Source organism: Chaetodon auriga, chromosome 8, assembly GCF_051107435.1.
Source record: "Chaetodon auriga isolate fChaAug3 chromosome 8, fChaAug3.hap1, whole genome shotgun sequence".
NCBI lineage: Eukaryota > Metazoa > Chordata > Actinopteri > Chaetodontiformes > Chaetodontidae > Chaetodon > Chaetodon auriga.
The window spans coordinates 7681584-7706641 of record NC_135081.1 but is presented as its reverse complement, the minus strand read 5'-3'; the positions used below and the strand labels follow the sequence as shown (position 1 = coordinate 7706641).

Here is a 25058-nt window from a genome sequence, read left to right as displayed (position 1 = left end):
GCCAAAAGTCCAAAACCAAAAGATATTCATTTGACATGATGTGCACATTTGAAAAGCTGCAAACAACAACTTTTTTGTTTGAAAATGAATGAAATGATTAATTGATCATCAAAGTTCTGCTGATTTACTAACTGATTAACTAATCGTTTTAGCTCTACAGGCTACAAACAGCTGACTTTCTCTCTTTTTTTTTTTGTTCTGCCCTAACTTGCCCAAACGCAACACGTTACAGCAAGCTCCAACCAGCTGACACCTCCTGCATGTTGCTGTTCTCTCAGCGGTTGCTAGGAAGGATGAATACTGATCTCTCGTGTGAATATTCAGTGTCAAACAGTGATGGAGACACAGAAGAAGGGAAAAGCCAGAGACCTTGAGAAAGACAGGAAGACAGAGAGCAAAACCGAGACAGAGGAAGACTGTGTGGGAGGAAGTGAAAGTAAGAACGACCCTCCGTTGGATTTGTGGTGGGGCTAAGCTGCCTTCTGGTGCTACGTGACCAGCCTATACCGCCAAGGCAAGAGGGCTCGGGCTTATCTCAGCGCACACAAGCAGCTCTGCTGGCAAAGGCACCGTGGCATGGCTGTGGGTGCTGCTGTCAGAGCGTGACGGGTAGCTCTTACTCCCCCCCCCCCCTTCTCCCACTTCGGCTGTGTAATTTTCTCTCTCACCCGTTCACCCCACCCCACCCCTCCTCACTCATTCACAGTCTGTATCCCACATGGTCTGGAATAACAGCATGGGATTGAGTAAATAGGATATTTCCGTTTGTCTCATTTAAATGTTAAGATTATGCCCAAAAGGATAAAGGCAGTGATAAATGTCCACTAAGACACTTTGTCTCCAGACCACAAACCCTTTTTATTTTCTTCAAAATGGACATGATTCAGACAAATCATCAATTGAGGCCCCTATAGTAAGCTGACATCACAGCCTCTAACTGTAGGCATACAGGCAGGCAGAAAACAAGACTAAGGCCTGGGGTTAACTCGATCAGAACCAGTTCTTTATTAACTATATTGATCCAAATGGCCACACTGGAAGGCAGAGTGAAAAATGGCCCTCACAGAGAGGGGGTAGACACAATGTCGTTCATATACGGGAATAACTGTGGATAATCTAAGGTTGGTGGTTCGACGCCTGGCCCCTGCAGTTTACATGTGGAAATGCTGGGTAAGATTCTGAACCGAAACTTCTCCAGATGCTGTGGCACTGGTGCATGTGGTTGTCTGTGTGTGCAAGAATTACTCCTGATGAGTAAGTGAAACCTTGCATACTACCTCTGCCACCTCTGCCACCAGTGTATGAATGTGTGTGAATGGGTGAATGCTGACTTGTGTTGTAAAGTGCTTTGAGTGGTCAGTAAGAGTCGAGAAGCACTACATGCATGCAGTCCATTTACCTTAACAGTACACGTTTTCAGACCGTCTTCATGCATTCCATGTCCACATGAAAGTGAAGAAAAGTGTCGAGAATGAAAAAGAGGGTTAGAGAGAGAAGTTCCAACCACAGCACCTTCCTCGCTTTCCTCACAGCTGACCAATCCCAATGTGAAGTTGGTTTCATTAAGTTAGAGAAATAGTTGGGCGCAGCACCCCTCCCCTCAGTCCAACCATCAGAAAGGAGTGGGGGGTCATTGATCATCTGATAAGAAGTTCATACTGGCTGCTTGAGAGTCTACAGCTCTGTGAGTACTTACAGCTGTGCTTGGAGCAGAATGCTAATGTCAGCAGGCTAAACATAAAGCAGAATATGACAATTTGCTCATCCTTTTTTTTTTTTTAAACATACACACAAAGAGACAAAGACAGCATATTTGATGTTGTACATCACTGATTTTTGTAAATATCTGCTTATTTTGAATTTGATGCAGCGACACTTTTCAAACATGTTGGGACAGGAGCAACTAAAGACTGGGAAAGATGTGGAATGCTCCAAAAACACCTGTTTGGAACACTCCACAGGTAAACAGGTTCACTGGTAACAGGGGCATCCTGGAAAGGCTCAGTCATTCACAAGCGAGGATGGAGAGAGGTTCACCACTTTGTGAACACATGATCGGATAAAGGATGTTAATATACAGGCTCAGGAACACTGTAAAAATTTCTCGCTCTTCAGATTTGAGAGCCGAGATAAAATGACTATTGTTTATAAAGCTGGTGCAACCCTTCCACACTTCACGTCAGTATGGTGCCTGACACTATTTGGTAATGTCACTCAGGACCTCAGTAGGTCTTTTAGTTAAGTGGAAACTGAAATTATGCTGAGAGTACTGTATCACCAAGGCCAAACACACTATTTTCATCTCCTCTGAAAATGATCACAGACATGAAAGTTGTCCCATTTCCATTGAAAAAAACAGAGCGGGGGTGTCTCACAGTGGCTTGTGTGTAACAGTCACCCCTGGCTACGATCTGGATGTGTAAACACAAGAGACGTGCCACCTGAGACAATTACATCAAACACAAAAAGAGAGCAACGCCGGTGTTCCGCCTGCAGCACTGGCTATAACTGCCATAGTGATTAGCTCCTCACGCGACACCAAGCTGTGACTATACAGCTGCAGCTCAATACTGGAAACATACTGTTTTCAAGGACAAGTGCTCCAGCTATACACCCACACAAACACAAATATCCGAAGCAAAGAGGCATTAAGGATGGTAACTTAACATCCAACATGACACTTCCTTCAATCTAGTGAATAGTTGCTAATTTAATTCCGGCCACTGAGTCCCTTTCATGAAACTGCATATCAAGCAAGGCTTGGTGGGAGCCTACAGCCAGTTAGCGTATTGCTCCCCCAGCAGCAGTTCATCCCCTCTTCGACCCTGTGGTGAAAATCCAATGAATAAGTAACAGGGGAATAATCAGTCACATGGCGGTGGTGGCAGGGTCTGCCGCTCTTGGGGCGTCAGGGTTCGCCAACATGTGTGGTTCTGTCTTGTTTATTAGCATTTCCTCTGTCAGATGCTGTAGATATAATGCTGTGTTAGCAGAGTCAGACCTGTTACTGCTTGCAAGCCACGCACACTCACTGAGGTAGCAACACACGTCAGCACTTGAATAATTTCACACACATATACACACACACACACACACACACACACACACACACACACACACACACACACACACACACACACACACACACACACACAAAATTTGCCTTTTTAAGAGGACATTATTTATTTCTGATGAGACTTCAGATTAGGTTCTGACTGATTGGTTTGCCAATACAAGTCCAGCACTGCTCTTTCAATAAAACATTGGTCTCAGGCAGTCAGTGTTTAATGCTGTACTTTGGAATTTAGCACCCTGAAAATAATCAAATTTAAAGACTACACGTATAAATCTTGTTCTTGATAGAATATGATAAAAAATATTTTTTGGAGGACCGTAAATCAAAAACACTCTCGGCTTCTACCTTAAAAACTCATTCAGGCTAAACCCCCCTAAATATATTTGTTATGACGGTATAGCTTCAATGCAGCATCCTTGTGTTGTATATTTCTGCATAAGTAGGGCTTCTGCTGTCTCTCAAGTGTGGAAATAAGTCTGACGTGAGCATAATGTGATAAAATGCCTCTTTTCAAGACTGCAGCCAAGGTTGGTGCCACAGTTTGTAGCAATCTGTTGGTGCTGTCTGTCTGTCCTTGAGACAGATTACCCTTCTGCCTGTACCCTCCGGTCAGACACACAGGAAATACATTAGAGGATAACAAGGTAGAGAGTGTGAAGATGAAGAGAGTGAGAGACAAGGCAGAGGGAAAAAAAGAAAGAAGGGAATGGGTGAGGGAGCAGAGGAGGGACTGGAGAACAAAATGGCAGAAAGGACAGGAAAAAAAAAAAAACAGGATTGGGGGGAGAAGCTGTGGAGGGCTGTAAGGAGGGGAGAAGTGCGGCAGCTCTCCTCTTAGAAGCCATTATCTGCAGTGACATGCTGTGAAGACTCTCCCTTTGCACCCATACAGACATCTGCAGGAGGGACAGTTGCATATCTCCTGCCTGCAAGTGCTTACCTAATGTAGTCACAAACTGCTTCCATAGTTAACTTTAGTCTGTGCACACGTACAAGCATACAGAACCAGGCCCACATGTACCGTATATAGGCACAGCGAGCATGAGTCAGCCTTGGAAAACAAAGACATAGAAGAGTACTTGTACAGCACGTATCCAATAAGAACATGATGTGATGTAACGCTTTTCAAATGTACTCGTAGGCAGGAGCACTAAGTCATACTTAATGAGTCTACAACTGTGGAGACATTCAATTCATCTCCTGTTTGGCCTTCTATTAGTGAGTAGATCTGACTGAGGCTTCAGAGTGGAGGCTACAGGCGGGTACAATGATGTAAAGGTCAGACGCGGCGGTGGGACTTGGAGGCTGTCAGACAGAGATGCTGGCAGTCTGAAAGGAGCTGGTGTTAAGTGTCACACCCTCTCAGGAAGCATCGCTGCAGGCATCTGGGAGATCACAGGCAATCTGGCCTCGCCTTTCCTTTCTTCTCCTCTCCTTTCCTTCCCTTCCCTTTCCTCTCCTCCACTCCTTTCCTTCAGTTCCTTTCTTTTCCCTCTCTCTCCTTTCCTTTCCTCTCATCTATTCTTTTCCTCTCCTTCCCTTACCATCCCTTTCTTCTCCCTTCCTGTCCACAGTATAATATAGAGCATGGTATACTGCACTACATGGTATGACTGACACTCTTCAGAGCATGTGTAGTTACTGCTTCTCTTCACTCGGAGTGAAAAGATGCTACAATGACTGTGAAAAGTAGCACACTTAATGTAAGAACACCATCAACATATCAATCGCTGCTTCTCCTCAGAGGTGAGAGCAGCGGTTGGTGTCATCCTGGTAGGAGGCTCATTGGTCGGGTTATTAAAATGTGTGTGGTGAACGTGCTATGTACCTCTAATGACAGGTCTGTCTGAAGCCTGGCAGACAGCACAGCAAGCCGTCTGCCACATTATTACTATCCCATTAGAATAAATTAGCATGATCAGTCCTGTGTGAGCTGGTCTGGGTTTCGCTATATAAAAATGCCACAGGGTTCCACTTACTGGATCACTTCTAGACAGGAAGCAGAGAGACGGGACAGTCGCTAATCAATGTCTCATTATGTGATGCAACAGCGTAAATGGCAGATAGATGCAGCATTTCAGCCGTCATATGATTAAAACTCAGGCGTTGATCTGAATGCGGTTTAACTAGGCCAGCGTTAGCTAGAGCAAATGATTAACTGCTCTGACTCATGCTTTCGATGCTTGTACAATTTGCTACTTTGTAGTTAAAAGCCGTAAAAGCACAATAAGTCACAGTCGCACTTCATTTAATGGCTGAATGACTGTGACTTCCGCCCCCTCGCTTCTAAAAAGAGCCCACAGTTGCCAGTGAATGGATAATGGATGATAGGAGCGGGCTGAAATATCAACAGTCACTCCACCTGTCCTGCCGAGCTTTTATCCCACAATTTCCTTCATTGATTATCGACGACTGAACTGACACGGACGACCGCGGATCAATCCGTTCTCCTGCCGACGCCTGGCCGGAGGAGCAGAGTCAATACATGATGACTCTGTAGAAAGCTTATCGGAGTGTGACACCAGCAGACACACAAGTGGAGTGACACACCCTCACCCACTCTCAGCTCTCTTCTTCCTCAGAGGTGCAAACGGTGACCTGTGACCTGTCACGTGACACGATCCTCCCTGCAAGCCGGACGCTGCCCTCCATGGCAGATCAGCCACTGCTGCAAAGTTTTAAGCTGCTGCACTGATTTACATGAGTAATCGCAGACTGTATGCTCAAGGACATGCAGCGAAATTCAAATTTACCCAGAACTCTATTAAGAGAGCTGCGAGAGGCATCAAATGGAAAATAAGCTGATGGATCAGCATAAACTCACCTGAGACGCTTTAGGTACCAACTATCCATCTTGATGACACTTTTTTTGCTTTGGTTGGGAAACATGAAATGTGCTGAATCCAAGAGCAGTTTTTCTTTATTTCAACAAATATTTAGTGTGTTTCAGTGTTACCTTAAGGTGCCTTCACACCTAACTTTGGTGTTGTTCAAACTCTGGTGCATTTGCGCTTTGGTTTGGTTTATTTAGTCAGGTCGGTGCAGACTATAAAGCCAGTTGGAAACTGCCCAAAAGAAGGGACTTGGTCCAGGTCCAGTTGTACTTCTTCACGGTGATGCAAAAGCAAAGCAAACTGGATCATTTTAGCATCAATTCAAAAGCTAAACTACCACTGCAAGCATCTGCTGATTGGGAACTGTCAAGAGAGTTATCTGTTTAAGCAATCAATTTAATTATGCAAGATCATCTGGTAACCTGTGTGCTCATCAGCATGTGCAGCGTTTTCCCCTGATCAATCAGAGGTTGCAGTAGTTCAAACTGAAGTGTGCTGTATTTGTGTCCTTGTAATGATACAGTACAAAATGTCTCTTTTTCCGTCCCACTTACACCTGTGCATCATTATTCAGGACATATGGGGTCTAGCTGCAGTCCAATAATGCTCATCATCAGTTATTTATACATGAGCTCTTTCTCTGAATGAGGACTTAATGTCCACGGCTCTTTGTTCATTTGTAATAAGTCACTGAACACAACAAAGGCTCTCATTTTGTTGTACACACTATTCATCATGAGGGACTTTAGCACTGTGAACATCTATTTTATGGCTTTCTTTATTTCTTTTTTGCTTTCTTTCCTTCTTCTATTGCTTTTTTGCAGCCTCATATTCTTTCTCATTGCTGATTCTCTCTGTGTTTCTACACTCGTCATCATCCAGTTTCCATGGTATCATTAAGCCAGCATGTAAAACAATTACCATCTTTAACCCTGTTTTCCCCAAGAGTTTCAGATTCATATCTTAGAACTGAATGGATATCATGTTTGTAGTGAAATGTTTAGACCATGGGTGCCATTTGGAATTGTTGCAACATTGCAAGGAAACTGAAAATTCAAAATGTCTAAATGCATGATTGTATACACACTGAAACTGAAATTCAGCATGACATATTTGATGTCTTTGGAAACTTTGCTAAGTTCACATGGATTTGTGTCAATTTTTCCACTAGCACCGATTCCACCTTTAAAAACTTCAGAAAAGCTTTTTGTATTTGCAAGTCCTAAAATCAAAAATCACGTCCTGCAGCAGCAACAGCAGTGTGTTTGGAGTACATATAGCTCTGGCGTGCATTATAACAAGAAAATTCAATCGGGAAAAAGACCTGCGTGGAAAAGTCACAGCACAGCAACAAGCATAAAAGATGTCACCACAAATAAAAAAAGGAATCGGTCAAAAACGACGATCCTGCAGATTACCTTCAGCAGGTCAGTAGCATTTAAAGTCCTGCTTGTGTACTTTTCCCTCCGTGCTTCCTCTTTCTAACCTTGACCTGAGCAGCTAACTAACTGCATCACATCAGCGAAGCGAACAGAGATGCATTGCATTTATGAGTTTGGAATTAGTTTAGCCCAAAGTCATTTCATCATCTGTGAGAAGTCAGCTCCCTGAAGTGTACTTACTCTCACAGTAGCAACCTGCCCGCTGACACAGAAATAGACCGGCCGCAGACAGCTACCCCCCCGCCTCCCCGACCAAAAATAGGATTCATCACAGGAATAAATCTCATCAGAGTCACGTAATTATAATTTGTAGGCAGGAAATGAATTAGACGATAAGAAAGGGGGAAAGCCAGCCGTGGATGTGACACAGCGAAGTTTGCTCGAGTAGGAAGTTCGTGTCAACAGTTCAGAGAGTGCGTGAACTTCAAATATGCCCACACCTACACACACACTCAGAATAACAACAAGCCTTCCACAGCAGCTGTAATAACTGGACCTCAAAATCTAATCAAATTGCATTTAAATTCTGAGAAATGGAACAGTAGCAGGTTGAAGGTTGTTAGTTTGAATCCCTGGAACAGCTGAAAAACTGACAGTGATAAATGTTTTTTAAGTTATCACATGATCTGGCAGACTTAAAATCATCAGTTGCTACACAAACAAACAGGCCACATGTCATTTACCAATGGTGTAGCCTCTCTTCAGCTCGCCACACCGGGGGCTGCGGCGCTGGGAGTTGGTCGTGTTGTTTTCCTGCACGGCGAGGACAGTGGTTGTCTTGGCAACAGGTGGTGCAGCCTTGTTGAGGGGCGAGGCTGGCACCAGAGTCGGGGAGAAACCTTGACTGGCGATATCGACCGACTGAGACTTCTTCTTCAGTCTGCGGGGCACAAGCAAATCACACAAGCAGAAAACATTACTGATATGTTTATAAGATTGAGAGCTACTGCATGGGCCGATGCCACTGGGGATACACAGCGGCGTGGGAAATGCTGTGTGACCTTCACTGTTCAAGGGCAGGCAAATCAAAGCATATTTGCATCAGAGGTTGTCGATGTCACAGAAATGTAATTGTGCGAGACAATTTTTGCAGTGGCAAGGAAGTTGGAAGAAAGAAATCAATAGGCTAATCACACCCTTGTTAAGGCTGAATTTATTAGCATCACTCTGCTTGCCCAGTGCAGAGCTTTCTCTACAGTTAAAAGGGATGAAGCAATATCCAATATCCCCCACTGGGGGAGGACAGCAGGAGTCCAGAGTTAAAACCTTGCTGGAGAGAAAATCTCCACGAGTAACAACCTGAAGAACAAATGTTGGAGCAAATGTACAGTAGTCTGTGGTGGTGTAAAAGTTGAAGGTGATTATTTATGCTTCTGTGCAATTAGCACACTCCATTATCACCCATTATAGCAAAACGTCCTAGAATGGTTTGCAAGTGGTGCAGAATTGTGCAGTAAACCATTTAACCACACCCTCTAAAAAGCTCAGATCACTCAGATCTGGATTCCTTACACTGGCTCCCCATCACATTCGGAATCCACTTCAAGATTCTTGTGAACACTTTTAGAGCTATGCATGGTCACACACTAGCCTACAGTTGAGATCTACTGCAGCTTTATGTCAGTAGTAGGTCTCGAAGGTCCTCTGATCAGGGCTTTTTAGCTGTTCCTCACCTCAGGCTTGCAACAAAAAGAGACACTTTGCAGCTCTCTCCCTTTGAAAGGCAAAGATTGTCTGACTCACGCTGGATAGTTAAAAATAAAGGATCAAAACTGATAAAGCAGAACCAAAAATATTGTCTTTTTCATTCCACACATTCTTCTTTCTTGTCAAAACATGGCGCCTACATTACCCACAGTGTAACTTGTGCTCGTAGCGGCTAATGAAGCCTGGAGACTATCCTGCAGCAGAGATGAGGGGCGGGCTACAGAGGTGTGGTAAGCGCACTTCTTTCCTGCAACAGCCATTCACTGTATTTACTGAACATTCTGTATTACTACTGTCTCTCTTTATAGTTGTTTTAACTTCCATTCCTGGGATCACACTGCAATATTTCCAAAGTAACATCTCCAAATGAAAATGTCACCTACAGCGCAGAATGACAAATGCATTCCTTAAACATTCTCTTCTACAGGAAGAGGCTTGAGAAGCAGACTGCTTATGTAAACCGTATTACAGGTATTGGCTGGCTGTGCTGGGTCAAATCAAATCTGCCTACGACAACTCCTCAAAGCCTTTTAAAAGAATGACGAGATCCTGGGTTTGGCTTTGCACAGTTTAGAAATGAGTTCACTAGGCTAATCTGAACAGGTAATCCCACAACACTCAGCAGCAGTTTATCCACTTACATATGTTCTCACACATGTATACTGACATCACATCCTAACAGAAGGCAAAAAAAAAGAAAGAAAATTCTAGGCCGCTCCAGTAAAAACTTTGAGTAAAAAAAAAGGGGAAAATGGCTCTTGAAACACTATCTATCTATCTATAGTCCGAAAAAGTCCTGAAACAGCAATACAAGATCCCCAGCACTCCGCTCCCTCACACACACTTTCAATCATTCCAGCAAAACTGCTGAAGCGAACAGAACCTTTCTGCCCATTTCACCCAAGTTCCCATCCCCTGATGGACCAAAGCGGCACAAATGACATAGTGTCTAACTGGCTAATGAAAATGCATAATCTCCATGGAAATGCTGTCTATCACTGTGTGTGTGTGTGTTCTTTCTAAATGGAAAGAACCCAACCGGTCCAGAGGAACAGGCAAACAGAGCAGGCCGAGCTGTGAATAAACACCAGGAGAAATTATGCTTCTGCTTCACAGAAGTGTTCCCCGAAGTCTTTAATTCAGTTAGCTAAACACACACACATACACACACTGACCATTTTTCTACAAATATATTCACTAAAGCTAAAAAAGCTCTTAATGGACTGCATTCCTGTTCTATTTTTATTGATTTTCCTACCTTGTGTTTTATCTTTGCCTGACAGAACTGCATGTGGTGGTTGCTTCCACACAGCTAAACAAAGGCAGAAGAAGTTATACGCCAGACTGTGCTGATGAATATTTTGACGAAGCCGCCTCTTTGTTTGGATGGCACATAATGAGGCTGGAGAGTGAGCGAGAAGTAGAGACCTGCTGCTGCTGTTAGTGGCTGCGGAGGACGAGAGAGAGACAGGCAGAGATGGGGAAAGCTATGTGAAGTCTATCTCCACTCCCTTAGGAGTTAGTACTAATTACTGTCTCATCAGTAGAGCAGAAGCCCCTCTTCTAGCTGTTACACTGAGCTACAAGGCCAAATGGTGTGTGAGTGAGTGAGTGTGTGTGTGTGTGTGTGTGTGTGTGTGTGTGTGTGTGTGTGTGTGTGTATGCATGTTTCAAAAGATCAAATAAGAAGGAAGAGACGTGTTAAAGTGTGTGTCTCACAAAGAAAGCTGTGGACAGTGAGGGGTTAACTGAATGCATATAGCATGTGTGTTAACAGTATAGAAACGTTCACGTGTGCTTGTGTACAGTATGCTGTTCATTCATGCTTTCATAGCATGACAGCAGAGTTCAATCAAACACCAATTTATTTATGGAGCACTACTTCACAGGCATGATTCAACAGACTTTACAGAGTCAACTTATCAGCAGTCAGTCCCAAAGCAAAATGAGACAACGCAGCACACGATGGCACCGACGAGGAAATGAAAGTGCATTTTCAAAAATAACATCTACATTACCCATGTTTTCTAGGCAAAACAAATGGAGCTTTCAGCAGTTTCTTAAAGAGCCCCTCCAATAAAAACCTAATTTTTGACCTTGTCAGCTTTTCCATGTGATCTTTTTATAAGCAACAAGACATATCATGAGTGAAATACAAGCCCAAAAGTTGGAACATTGTGTAATATATATATTTAATGTGTTGCCTCATCACCATCATTGATTTTTCTAAATATATGCTTATTCTGAATTTGATGGTTGCATCATCTTTCAAACAAACTGGGACAGGAGCAACCAAAGATAGCTGAGTGTAGCTACACACTGATATTTACAAGTTTCACCACTTTCAAAATGATGGCAGGTAAGTGTTCTGTGTTTGGTTGCAAAGTTGCAAAAGGAGAAATGATGAGCCTTCCTTCATGTGGTACCAAAGAATCTGAAAATCTGGAGACAAAGCATTACCTGCTCTACAGTGACTGTGAGCAGGAAAGCCAAAAAAGCACCAAACTGGCCTTGGTCAAGGCCAAAGACTGTGACAGGCAAGATATGTGACCCACTCCGAGACAAGTCCGAGTCAAAACACCGAGGAGATTATCAGAGATGGCAGAAAACTGGTGTCAAAACAGAGACTGAGCATTACAGCCCTGGTCATGCGATGCCCCCGCCTCCAGCTGTGTCCTTCTCTGTCTCTGTCCACACTGTCCTTTACTACTGTCTGGAGACCAAAGTGCATTCAGAGAGAGTCACTGCACCCGTGCATTGCCATTTCTAATGAATGACAGAGTGAAAGCACGACTGACATCCATAAACCTTAAGAGCAGCTAAAAGTGAGAGAGGTTGACTTTAATGTGCTCTGACTTGTGGAGCAGGAGATGCTTTGATTTTTGTAGAGAATTTGGGTTACAATGCATCAGCTTCAGCGCAGACCTTCAGGGTATGTGTCGAGACAACTTCTTTTTGAAATGTTGAGAAAAACATTTAAATCTGAGTGGCAAGCTTTGATTTAACACTAGTAACACTTTTCTTTGTTTTCTGGAAGGACTTAGACCAATTTCCCCAGTGAGACAAGCCTAAAGCTGTGCAACACCATGTCAAATGATCCTATAATATACTGTAATGCTTTGACAAAAGGGGGCTGGTCTATGTCAGCTTGCTGACACTGAAATGCCACCGGTGATCGACTGAACTGTGGGTTTCTAAATGTTGACACCATTTTAAAATTGATGCTAAAGCTAACAGTCCCAGTGACAGGCACTACTTGTGACAAAGATCCCAGCCTCACTACTGTAACCTGACGTTAGATCTAACAGCACAGGATGGTGCTGATTTGGCTCCTCACCCTCCTCAAACATTCCACCTCCAGCTCTACATTGTTGAGTTTCTGTCCAATAATGCTGGTTTTATTTTTTTTCTTGCTGCGGTATATGCACTGTATGGTCAGCATTTTCTTCTATTTACAGGCTGCGTGGTGCCAATTTTTCCCACTGCCTCAGGCTCTGTTCTCCGGTAACAATGTCCTGGACACAAGCTCTCACGGATCACCTGTGTGGACCCCTGAGGGGCAGCAGGCCCACTGAGTCAACTACAGGAATGTGAAAAATACTGTACAGGATGCCATTTCTGTCCCTTAATTTCTAATGCCAGACATATTTTTGTACACCATTAGGAGAGTTGTGGTCAGCAAAGTCATTTATAATATCCATTAGTCCAGCTGTGAACATAACATTACTGAGCTTGCAGAATCTGGACTCAGGTAATAGAACCCTCAGAGCTGTGATTCAGCTACAGTCTTCAGCAGCTTCTGTTTCCCATTGCTGTTAATGGAGCAACAAATGAGTATAATATCCCTTATCTAACTTAAGAACATGACTTTCACAGCAGGTTTCCATTAAGTTAAGTGTACTGTAATGATGACCAAGGCAAAACAGGAACATTTCACACAAAAAGATTCAAACCTGTTACACAGAGCTACACAATTTGAAACAAATAGCATCATTATAGCGTGATTGGAAACTTCAAGTGTCAAACTGTGCAAGCCAAATTGCCCACAGTTGCACAGTCAATCTGAATTATTTGGAGTGTGATCGGTATGCATGACTCAGACATACAACACTAGGAATTTACAGCATTAGATGTAATGTTTGCTGTATGCAAGGACCCCGTGTTGTCCCGCTCTGCATTGAGCTAAATGTGTGAGGTGTTAGAAAGCGAGGAGTTTCACCACCTAGCTGATAATCCATGTGAACACCACACCACAAATGCACCCTTCTTCACTGTGAAACCCAGAAAAAGACCCTGGTAGGAAACTGCAGCAAGATTAAAGAGGCTTTTCCCTTCATACCAGTGAGGAACTGGCTGCTCGTGATGCCATTGGTTTAACATTTGGGTGGGTGGATTTTTTTCTGGGTAAATAAGCTTCATCCTGAGCCATGATTGCACCAATCTCCATCTCCCCGGCAAGCAAAGAGCTCATGAGCACCAGTGAGGACTGAGAGGCACACGTCAACAAAGCCACCAGCTGTGACAGATTCCTATCTATGAGCAAATGCTTACACAAAGATGAATAGAGGGAGGGAAAAATGAAGGCAAACAGACGCAGAGGCATTTTGTTTTCTACCCCGCTGTTGTGGTCTGACCTGGGCCAGGAGGCAGTGGTATATTTGCAGCCCTGCCAAACTGGCATCACTAAGATTATCCGACTCTACTGGGATCCACGTGGTTTGGCAAAGGATGCATAAACAACAGGAAATTTGGGGCTAAGTCAAAACACGCTTATCGCTCCCCTACTAAGAGGGATTAGACCTAGAAAAAAGGGGGCTGCGTTTGCGTTGCCTTCCATTCCTCCTCTTTGCTTTGCTTCTCATTGCTTGCCTTGCAGCAACAACATAACACATTTTTTCAGGGAGCTGGTATTTACATTTAGAAGCAGATAGGGTGCTGTGCTATATGAAGGCCATAAGGGAAGGCTGGGTTGATGTCATACTCTGTTACAGCGCTGGCAACACAATGACCCATCTGACAGTAATGATGCTTTTGAGTCCCAATACTCTGAATGCTGCTTATGTAACTTTGAAAGAAAAGGGAGGGAAAAACCTCAGCACATTTATGTATTGCAAAGGAGCCCAATTTAGAGAATACACAGGGGGTCTGTGACTAATGATCAAGGATCTCATATCTTTACCAAGCTGTTGCAAGGGATTCAAGGTGGGCAGATGATGTTATCCTCGTACATCTGATATATCCTTCTTCCAAAACTGCAGGAACAAATAAGTTTTGTGTTTTAAAGCTGCACAATATTTTTCATCTGTTCTTGCTTGGAACACACTCTTACCTCTAATGGCTAAAGTTACATGCTGCACAAAAAAAGAGAGCGACTTTAACTGTAGTTTTTGTCTAATGATGTACTGTCTTCCCTCTCAGACAATTCAATCCAAAAATGCCAAGGTTGTCTTTAATAAGGAGTCTGATCTTTTGGACACATGGACACATTATAACCCACTTTCAAAGCAATGTACATTTCACTCTCAGCCTCATCCGTCAGCATCACGCATTGATTAGATATCTCACTCATTTAGTTGAACATGTAGATATGGACCATATCGCCCTTTCTGACCATGCTGACCAGTACTGGATGAAAAATGTATTAAAGTTCCTAATGATCAAGGTGATTTATTTTCAGAACTTAATGAAAAAGATGGAGCTGACCCAAGAACTAAGCGGGATACTTATGAGGCTTATATGAGGGGTATGATTATCTTGTATGTAAGCCAAAAGAAAAAAAAGAACGAGCAGCCAAACAACTTGATGCTCAAAAGAAAAGTTAGAGGAAGCTTACAATGGAAGCAAATCAGATGTGACTCATACTGAACGTAATTCCAATTTATATAGTTTAACGAATGACTTGGAGAGGCTCAGGACAGGTTACTTCTCAAATTAGCTTTTCCACAGATATCAGAAGACCCTGTTGGCATCTCCCGTCTCCAAATTAGAAGCAGGTTTTGACTTTCACTGTGAATGCAAACCAGAGCGGTTTTATTAAGGGTTGAAACTGTTCTCACAACACAACACGCCTATTCAGCATTATTCATTATCTTAAGTTCTGTCGAATGTGTTGTGCTGTTATTTCTATGGACACCGAAAGAGCATTCAAGAGAACTGAATGGGAATATATGTTTGAAGTAATGAGATTTGGTTTTGGGTCAAATGTTCTGGGATGGATTAAACTCTTATATAAAACCTACAGCCTCAGTTCTGACAAATGGTCTGTTATCTGCTCCCTTTAAATTAACAAGAGGCACGGCTCAAAGAAGCCCACTGTCTCCTATTTGCTCTGGCTGTAGAGACGTTTTTCTGGACCACAAAATAGCAAAAGCACTTTAAATCTAGATTTTATTCTGAGATATTAAGTTTGAACTTGGACAACCTAGTATTGACATCTTTGTGTACACTGCTCAAATGTTTATAGTGCGGATAAAGCAGGACTTCCATCAAATTATCCCAAATGTAAAACTCATGTAGGCACTAGGTTGCACTGCTTGTGGGGATGAAACAATATTAAGTTATTCCAGAGTGCAATCCCGATTGACGTCGACAAAGGACTGAAGTGGGGATATCTGGCATTAATCAGATCCATGTACACAATAATTATCATTTAATATTACCATATTGTGTTTTTTTTTCTGTGTTTCATATTTATGATTCTTGAAACTTAGATTGAATAAAAAATGAAAGACACAAACAGTTATCACCCGACTCTGCAGTTCCCCTCTGCTTGACAGAGCGTTTTAGCATCCTTCAGCTCACTGTTTTGGTTTTATGACCCATTATGACTCATTCTAGCTGTATCAGAAAGAAACCTCAGACAGACCAACTGCACGTTACCTATCTTGCACTAAATAGCAGACTCCCTCAGGAGTGAGCAGAGAACAAAAAGAGCTAAAAGGCACCAGAACAAAGGAGTTACTCTGGCCAGATGGCAAACATAAACAATGTAGTGTTACAGCTTGCTCCGCTGCCCTAAAGTGGCCATAAAAATCTATTGATAAAGGTACTTTAAGGTAATTTTGTCCATTTACGATGTTGTTACAGGTGATTCACGGTAGGCAGATAAAGTTGTTCTTGGAAATGTGCATTCCTCTCGATCATATCATAACTGCAGGGACAGGGTTTTTTGTACCTTAAAAATGCAACAAATAACAGAAATTTCAGCATTTATCATGTTGTTGGTTGGGAAATTGCATAACAATATCATAAGGAAACATACTACATATACTACATATATTATGGCCCTGTGTGTACTGAATTAGCACCCTGCCTGTATGTCTGGGTTTGCCACCTGGGTATAGTTTAAAATTTTTCAGTGCAAGTGCGGACATGATGCTTGAGGTCTGACGCCAAGAAGACACTTTCTCTGATAACCGAACTCTGAGGAATATAAAGAATATCGTCCAAACACGATGAGCCACGCTGTGTAAAAATTGAGAAATTATGATTTCAATAGTAAACCGATCAGAGAAAAAATAAAGAAGACTACAAATCTGAGCAAACCTTTGAGCCTGTGCAACAGAAACATCTCAGACAGTCCCCAAAAAAAGGATTGATATTGATACCCGACCCTGGGCACAAGTCACCCTGTTTTACAGACTTGATTAATCAATCATGAATCCTAAAAACTAATTAGGCCTTCTGTTGTCCTTATCGTAGGAAACTTGAGGACTAATTAGGTTCACATACAAGAACACGAGGAGATGTCCTCTAATCCTGAGGGAATAATGTCCAGAATATCTGCTAATCATCTCTCGTCAACATCCTCTTGCCTTCACACCATCCATCAGACTTGTATCAAATTACTTTTTTAAAACGGATTGCAGGGATTGCAGGATTTCAATTCCTGCGGTCTCCGAGGCAGGCAATCATAACAAAACAATTGGACAACTGTGGACTAGCTTAAGCTTAATAAGAATGAGTCAGTCGCCGTCGAGGCTGTCAGACTGAAGCTGTGCTCCTGATACTGACACACAGGGAGAAAGAGAGGGCAGCAACAACCTGTGGCCATACATGTTAATGAGGCCCTCTGTTGTATCCAGAAGCCTAATGAAATACGGCTGGACCTCGCCGCTCTCTGCTCTGCTGTCGGACACCTCCGCATAATGATGTATGGAGCTTTACGCCGCATTACGCTCATCTGCCCTTGCTAAATGCCAGAGCAGCAATTCTGAGTCAAAGGGTTATGTGGCAGTTTGGACCAATGAGGCTTTACACTTAGGCTGCCCATGGCTTAAAGCAGTGAGAGTAGCAGCTAAAGGCCAGCAGCACAGCAGATGAAAAGTGAAGGTGATAACCTGCACTGCCTTATTAATTCCCGCATCCTTGATTCGGGTGTGACAGTGTGTTTATTATACAGGAAATACAACCCAGTATTTGTCATTCAGAGTTTGAAAGCATCTTTTAAGTGCCAGTCCTTGAGCCGGAGTTAAACAATGCAATCAAAAAGTGAAACCCACCTCCCATCTCCTTTATTAGTTATGTAAGACATTAAAGAGCCTTCCCATTACAGAGAAGTGAGACGCGCTGTTCCCTCGCTGAGTGGGTGTCCACTTTGCATTTCCCCCTCAGCTGCATATCTAGTTTGATGTGAATTTCCATTCCTGACACATCTTCTGTTCAGCAAATGCTTGTTTTTTCCCAGTTTTTTTGAATTCTTTGAGACCCCCAACATTCTCTTTGACTTTTGTTATGTCTCGCTTTTTTGTTTCCCACCGGTGAAGGCAGATAGAGGCCGGCTCCTGCAGTCTGGATGGAAGGGAGAATAAAAAGATGAGGAGCTCTGTCTCTCTGTGTGAGTGTGTGCATGTGTGAGTGAGAGAGTTTCAGTCTCTGCTGTTAACTGTAATAAGGAAGTGAGATCTGCTACTGAGACAAGACAGAACAGCAGCCTACAACGAGGGAAACTCTGAATGACCTTCTGGCTGATTGTAGTAGAGCAGTGTTGGCTTCTTTTGGCTTTCTGTGCAGCATGGTGTCACTTTTATTCAGTAAACATGACCATGAGTTTGAAGTAAGGTGTGAAACATCCAAAAATGTGGGAGCAGTGTTGGAAAGTATTGTACTTCAGTATAATTTTAATTCTATAATTTTTTTTTATCAAATATTGTATTTTCTACTTAAATACATTTATATGGGAGTTATGGTTGCTAGTTACTTTACAGATTTAGGTGTTAAAAAGCTATAATGAGAATAGGCAGTATGATTCAGCTTATGTGTTAATGTATAAGTGAAAATAATGGAATCAAACACTCACAGGGGGCATGTCGTTGAGTATTTCTGATGCTTCAAATTAACTTCATATTTAAGTACATTTTGAAGGCAGGACTTTTACTTTGAAAAGATTTCACCTTGAACGTGTACTTTAACTTTTGATACATTAAGTAAATTTAACTGACAGCACTTTTGCACTTTTATTTAAGTCAAATTAAGAATGCAGAACCTTTTGGTACTCAAATGAGGGATGTGAATACCACCACAGAACCATAACGATATTACAGGTCTACCTGAATCTGTGCTTCAATTTAGAAGGCAGCCTGGCTGAGGGTTGAGAGTTTACCCACCGTAAAATCCCCCAGACAGCAGTTTGCACCCTTACATCAACCCTTAACTGATCACACACAGCATTCACGCTAAAACAATACCACACAAAAACACCGGCGCACAAAATGGCTCACCAGCCAACCAGCCCTTAAGCTACGTCTAATGATTTCTCCATCACTTAGCAGCATCTGCCAACAATGTCGAACAGCTCCATTGTGATCAACAATTGGTCCATAAATCAACATTTCGGCTCATAAGCACACAGCTCGGGGAAAGGCTGCTATTCATTTCCTAAAATGTATCAATATCACAGAGAAACACCCCACAGCCACGGCCTTTCACTTGACTAGCAGAGGAATTATCGTAGCTGACACAAGGCGGGGAGGGAAAAGAGAAAAAAGGGAGGAAAAAAAAAAATCACTGCTTCATTAAGTGCCTGGCTCTGACTGCGGGGCATGTTTTCCTCCCTCACTTTCTGGCTCTGTGTATCACTCATGCAGCAAATACAGACACGTACAGAAGAAAAAAGCATGCACACTTGCTCTCTTTGTCCCCATCTTGGCGACAAACACAAACACACCCCGTAAGACTCAGCCGCTCAATCATACACAGCCTTCGGCGTATGATTCAGTGTGTATCCGCGGGGCCTTGGGACTGTTACTGCTGTCACTGCAGTCTTCCACTATCCTCCTCCTCCTCCTCCCTCTCCTCCTCGTTGCTAGCCTCGGTCCTGCTCTCGCGCTCTCATTTGCTGAGCGCCGGCAACAGGCAGTGACGCGATTGGTCGGCAGAAGTAGTGGATGCAACGTCATGCCACTGTGGCTTGTGGCGGTGCAGAAATCAGAACTGTGTTGCGAGCATTGGCAGTTTTCAGCTGCGTGTGGAGTGTTGTCATGTTGGATCATAACGGCTGGAGAGAGCAGGAGGGGCAGACAAGATAGCAGAGATGAAAAGGAGAGTTTTAATTATCACAGTTATTGGCTTCCAACATTGCATCTAATTTGTTAGAAAGAAAAAGACTCTGAGCAACAAAAGTGTATTTCTGGAAAATGGGATATAGAGTTTCCCATAGCCACTAACTGCTTCAATTAATGTGAAACCTGAGAACACTCGCTGGTATGTTACTGGAGAGATAACCTATTAAATTGAAGTGAAAAATCCTTTACTCACATCTCATGCCAGATGAATGAAAGGACATTTTTGGAAACTTACTTTCTGAGAATCTGAAAAACAATAAGGTAACACTTAATTTTACCATGTTTCCTAATAATTGCTTAGTATTGAGAAAATATAAAATGCTGACACTGCTATGTTTAGCTAGCTGAGTCTAAAAGCAGTTCAGGGGAAAAGGATGACAACATTTCTACCATAGTAAATATCAGTTCATCATTCCCATGCCCCCAGGCTTACAAATTTCTTTAAGAAGGGGTGGGGATTAATAAGCGATTACTTCTTGCAGTGTTTAAAAAAATAACATAAAATAGCAGACTAACAAATTCTTCTGAGTGGTCCCTGAACCCTGAACACACGTGTGGTGATTGATATCACATCAAGGCATCATGGCAAGAAAATAAAAGCAGACGTGGAGTGTCACACTTTCCAAGAGAAATGGACAACTAACAAGTTCACAGTGATGACAAAAGGCTGATCTTGAGCATCATTACAGCTCAAACCATGCTAAACTGAGCTGCAAATGTGCCTGCATAGAGTTAACACTCTCCTGCAGGGTTTAGATGCTCAACAAGCAGCGTTCACAAGACCCAACTCTGACAGACAGTGTCATGCGGATTTGTGTAGCTAAGAAGCTAAAACCTCCTTTAAAAGGAGAATTGGTGAAGGAGAGCCTTGTTGCTGCTGTTGAGCTGCTACAACCAGACAAAGTAAAATTGTTCCAAAGTGTCTGGAATAATTCATGGAGATGAAGGCGAACCTGATGTGGATACTCAGTGATAGCAAGTGTCTGTGGAATTTGGCCTTCATTGTGGACATTACCAAGAACCTCTCAGAGCTGAACCTGAAGCTTCAGACAGCTTCTCAGCTCTCTGCTTTCAAATGCGAAATCATTTGATGTGAAATTAAAGCTGTGGGAAGTGCAACTGGCAAGAGGAAACACTGTGCATTGTTCTACTCAAAAGCTGCTATGACACCTGAATTTGCTTGCGAGTGTGTAAACTCCTTCGGGCATTTGGTGAGAGGTTTCAGGACATGAAAAATCAACATAAACAGCTCAAAACTGACTCTTGCACACACTCAGTTCTGCTCAAGACTGATTGACCCAAACCTGGAAAACCAGCTGTGAGCTGCATCATCATCTCTACCAACTGACATCAGACACCTCGCCATGAAGAAGCAGGTCCAGTCAACGCAGAGATAGTGTGATATATGTGTTCAATCATTTAGTACGGCCCTTTAAGGATGCCATAAAAACTGAAACAACAGTTGACAGGAAAAAGGTTCCTCAACTGTGCTTTAAGGGGTAAAAAGCTCAGAAAAGGCAGACAAATACATCTAACTTTAACAAAAAATCATAAGCAACAGAATTTCTTTTTTTCTTGTGGTGAATTTGCTTGATATATTTGCTGTTACTAATTAGTCCATGTGGTTGTAATGAGAGAAGCTTTGAGACAAGTGTGGGCAGAGGGTGCAGTGACTCATGGTGATCTTATGTGATGGATGCACCATTCTGGAAAACACAAAATCAATGAAAAGGTTAACAAAAACATTCTCACTCCCTTTTTCCTTTTTGGGTCTGTCTGAAAGACAAATAAACAAGACTGGCCATGATAGAAACATCCCATTCGACCCACAGCAGAGGTGGGTGGGAAACCACCATTTGCTGGAGCACAAACCTTTGATTGGCTGCGCTCTCTAATTTGCACAGAAAGGCCCTGTGCCAGCTCCTGTCCATTTCATTTACACCATGTCCTTGAAGCAGCAAAGAGCAGTCCTGCTGTCTCCATGTGAAGACACTCAGGCTCTAAGCATGGAGGGCGCTACACGCCTTCACTGGCAAAATAGCCTTGGATTCGCGAAGCCCTTCTTTTCCTATGGAGGCGCCCACCTCTCTGATGGTGACATCACACGCTGCTCAAAATCATATTAACCTTTAACTTTTTTCAGCTTAAGCTTTTAGTTTTCAGCTCAACTGAAGCTACTGGAATCAGTTTTCAGCCATCTATAACCACCAGGTGTACAGCAGAGGCTTCGATGACAGACTTGCATGTAGCTGAATTTCAGGAGAAGTCAAACAGTTAGCAATATTAGACACATTGCTTAAATCTATTTAGAATTTCTTAAAATCAGAGGGTCAAATCGATGGTGTTTGTTGGAATCATTATCAAGACAATAAAGAGAGTGAATTCACAGCACACTGCTTTGTTTAACTCCAGGGGTTAAAAAGCTTTGAATATCTGTAGTACGGTCTTTAGATTCATGCACTGACTGTCAGCCACTGCTCTCATTTGCATCTGCACTGCAGGATAGAGAGCAGTGACCAGCTGGAGGCACCAACATCTGTCACCACTGGTGTCACTGGCACCAGCTGATCAGGTCACACAAATCCTGGACGCTGTTAAAGGGGTATATTTGTAACGGGTCACCTACAAATCAGGATGTGTATTCATGAGATGAGCTTTATTGTGCTTGGGTTTGAGGCTTCTCCGCTGCAGCTGCACAAGTAAATGTGTGGCTGCTGTTACCTCGAGTGACCCGCTAACACATCTCCATCTCCACCTTCCTCTCCGTCTCACTCAGTCTCTTGAATTAACTCCTTCTCTCTGCCCTTTTCCCACTTTGTTCTCATCAGGCTTCATCCTCCCCCCACACACATCTCTCTCTCTCTCTCTCTCTCTCTCTCTCTCTCTCTCGCTCTCTCTCTCTCGCTCTCTCTTTCTCTCTCTCTCTGCCCCCGTATTGTCAGTTGGCAGGCTGGCTGGCTCAAGCTGGTCAACCTGATGCCCTTCTGCAGCAGACACCATTGGCAGCACTTGGCACATTCTGCGGATCGCTGAAATTCACTGAGCACAGACATTAGCTTACTCAAGTGTGATGCAATTAAACGGATGTAAAAGCGAAACGCAGAGGAAATGGGAGTTGTCTTGTTTAATAAATCCAACACGGTAATCTGCAAGATGTTGTGTGTTCCAACTATCAAACACAAACACACCAGCTCGCTCAATATGAAGAAGATTCGCTTATATAAAAAGCAGGTAAGTGAAACATCAGCGCTTCTGGCAGGTACTTAACCTTTCAATAAGAAAAGATGACATAAGGAGCGTCAGAGGCTCCGTCTACGTCTCCCAGAACAAGAACAAGACAAGGGTGTTAGCCGAACCGCTAAGAGAAAGAATAGCTCCTAAATGGAAAGTGACAGTTGCGATGGACATGGCAAATGAAGACAGAGCCTCCAGGAGGTCTCTGGGCAGCTGTCAATCACAGGAAACTGACTTGCACCAAATCAGTAGAGAAAAGCTGAAACCCACCCCTCTGACTTAGGATCTAAGTGCATGTGATGCTTTCCAGTCAAAGTGAAGAGGTTGTTATTGATGAAGAATCTGCAGTCACATTTATGAAAGGATCGATTTCCTTCAAGCTCTGCGGACTTCCGAGAACATGTCTGCCATTTCTCAAACAAGCAGAGATGAAGTTAAACTGCTGTCCCATGTGAATTCATTTACTCTATATAATTACTATTAGAAATCCATGACCCTGATGGAATGTCATCTGGTTTAACATAACATTAACCTCACGTGCCTGAAATAAAAGTGAGAAACAGATGATTCAAATGCTTAAGGCTTAAAAGGATTTATCGCTCATATTGTTGTCGTAGTAGCACAACAGCACTTATTCTGACCTAAATTTTGTTTTGAAAACGCTGAAGAAAATCTTACAGCAGCTGCACTCCAAGTGCTAGTGTGCTACATGCAAGAAATGTGGTTTAAATGTGGGAGGAATCAATGAAAGAGTAAATTGCATTTGAAATTTGTTAAAGCCAATCAATGCACGCTGAAGGTGGAGCTTACTATAGCTGTGATTGATGGACTCCTGTACGCCCTCTTGTTCTACACCACACCGAGCCTCGTTCACCATGGATCTATCAGCTAACTGGCTACAACATGGCTGAAAAGACACCATTAATGTCTCCATTAAAACCTAAAGATGGACAAAGGACTGAATTTATACAGCGGTTTCTCCCAAGAGCAGTGCATAGAGCTTTACAATCACATGCCCGCACGCACACACTCACATATTAATGCATTGATGGTGACAGCTGCCATGCACACTGTGGGCATGACTGTCGCCTCACTGGCCAAACACTAAACCTGACACTGATCATTGGACTGGACATGAAGGCAGTGGGCTTCTGACAGCGGTATGTGATCACTGCTGCATGACTTTGATGATACAGCCAGGGTAAATGGTATCTATGAGAGACTCAAAAACAGGCTTTTTGAATCATTACCTTCATAAATTTGGTGTCTTTGCCAACTAGCAAGGTGAGTTTCATTTGTGCTTTGTGTTCTATGCTAGATGTTAAATGTGCATTGTAGGGCTGCCACTTTGCTAACTAACAGCAAATCTGAAGTCCCCCGTTAGCTTGTCACTCAAGTGAAGCAGGTAAGCCACCAGGAATGAACACAGCAACATCAGGATAAGGCCGTGCGTTTGCATTCTAATTAATTTAAAGGAATAACATTCTGGGAAATAGGCTTGTTGCTGCCAAGAGTTAGATGAGAAGATCGATAGCACTCTCGTGTCTGTGCAGTAAATATGTAGTTGGAACCATCAGCTTAGTGTAAGAACTGGAAATGGGGAAAAAAAGCAAGTCTGGGTGAATCCAAAGGTGACAAAATCCTCATTCCAGGACCTCTAAAGCTAACTAACACATTATGCCCTGCTCGTTTAACAGATACAATAACTGAAGTGTAAAAATACTTCTTTGTCTGGATTTTATCTGGATTTTATCTTAGCCAGGAAAAGTCATTTTGTGGAGTCTTGTCCGTGACCACAAGGTTGCCAAGCACCCAGTGGACACGTTAGAGGTCCATGAAACAGTCTGACACATTATCACCCGCAAAACCCACAAAAAGTCCTTTACACTAAACAAGCAATGTCAAAGTATTCCTTTCCACAAATTCATATTAGGTCTTATTCTTTTAACTTGGGATTTTGAAAAAAGTGTGGCTAACACTGAATTAAACTGACCTCTTATCATGAGGTAATATAGTCCCATGTGACCGAATGAGACTACAGGTCATGATGTGACTTGTGGTACTGGTGTCAGGGTCAGCTGATAGAGAGGTAGAGAGAGAGAGAGGACTGATCTCTCCCACCGGGCAGCACTTAGTGAACAGCCTGTCTTGATGCTACAGCAGCCAACTAGCACCACGCAGGCAGCTAGACTTGATATTCCCA

General features: G+C 42.9%; 1 protein-coding gene across 6 annotated transcripts in view; it reads right to left on the bottom strand.

The window, feature by feature from the left end:
* Positions 1-25058, bottom strand: part of oxr1a (oxidation resistance 1a) — a 152919-nt gene that overhangs the window by 73970 nt on the left and 53891 nt on the right. For all 6 annotated transcript variants that reach the window (XM_076737847.1, XM_076737848.1, XM_076737849.1 and 3 more), the window contains one exon: positions 8036-8232. In XM_076737847.1, the coding sequence (XP_076593962.1) occupies positions 8036-8232 (197 nt within the window). The remainder of the gene's footprint in view (positions 1-8035; positions 8233-25058) is intronic.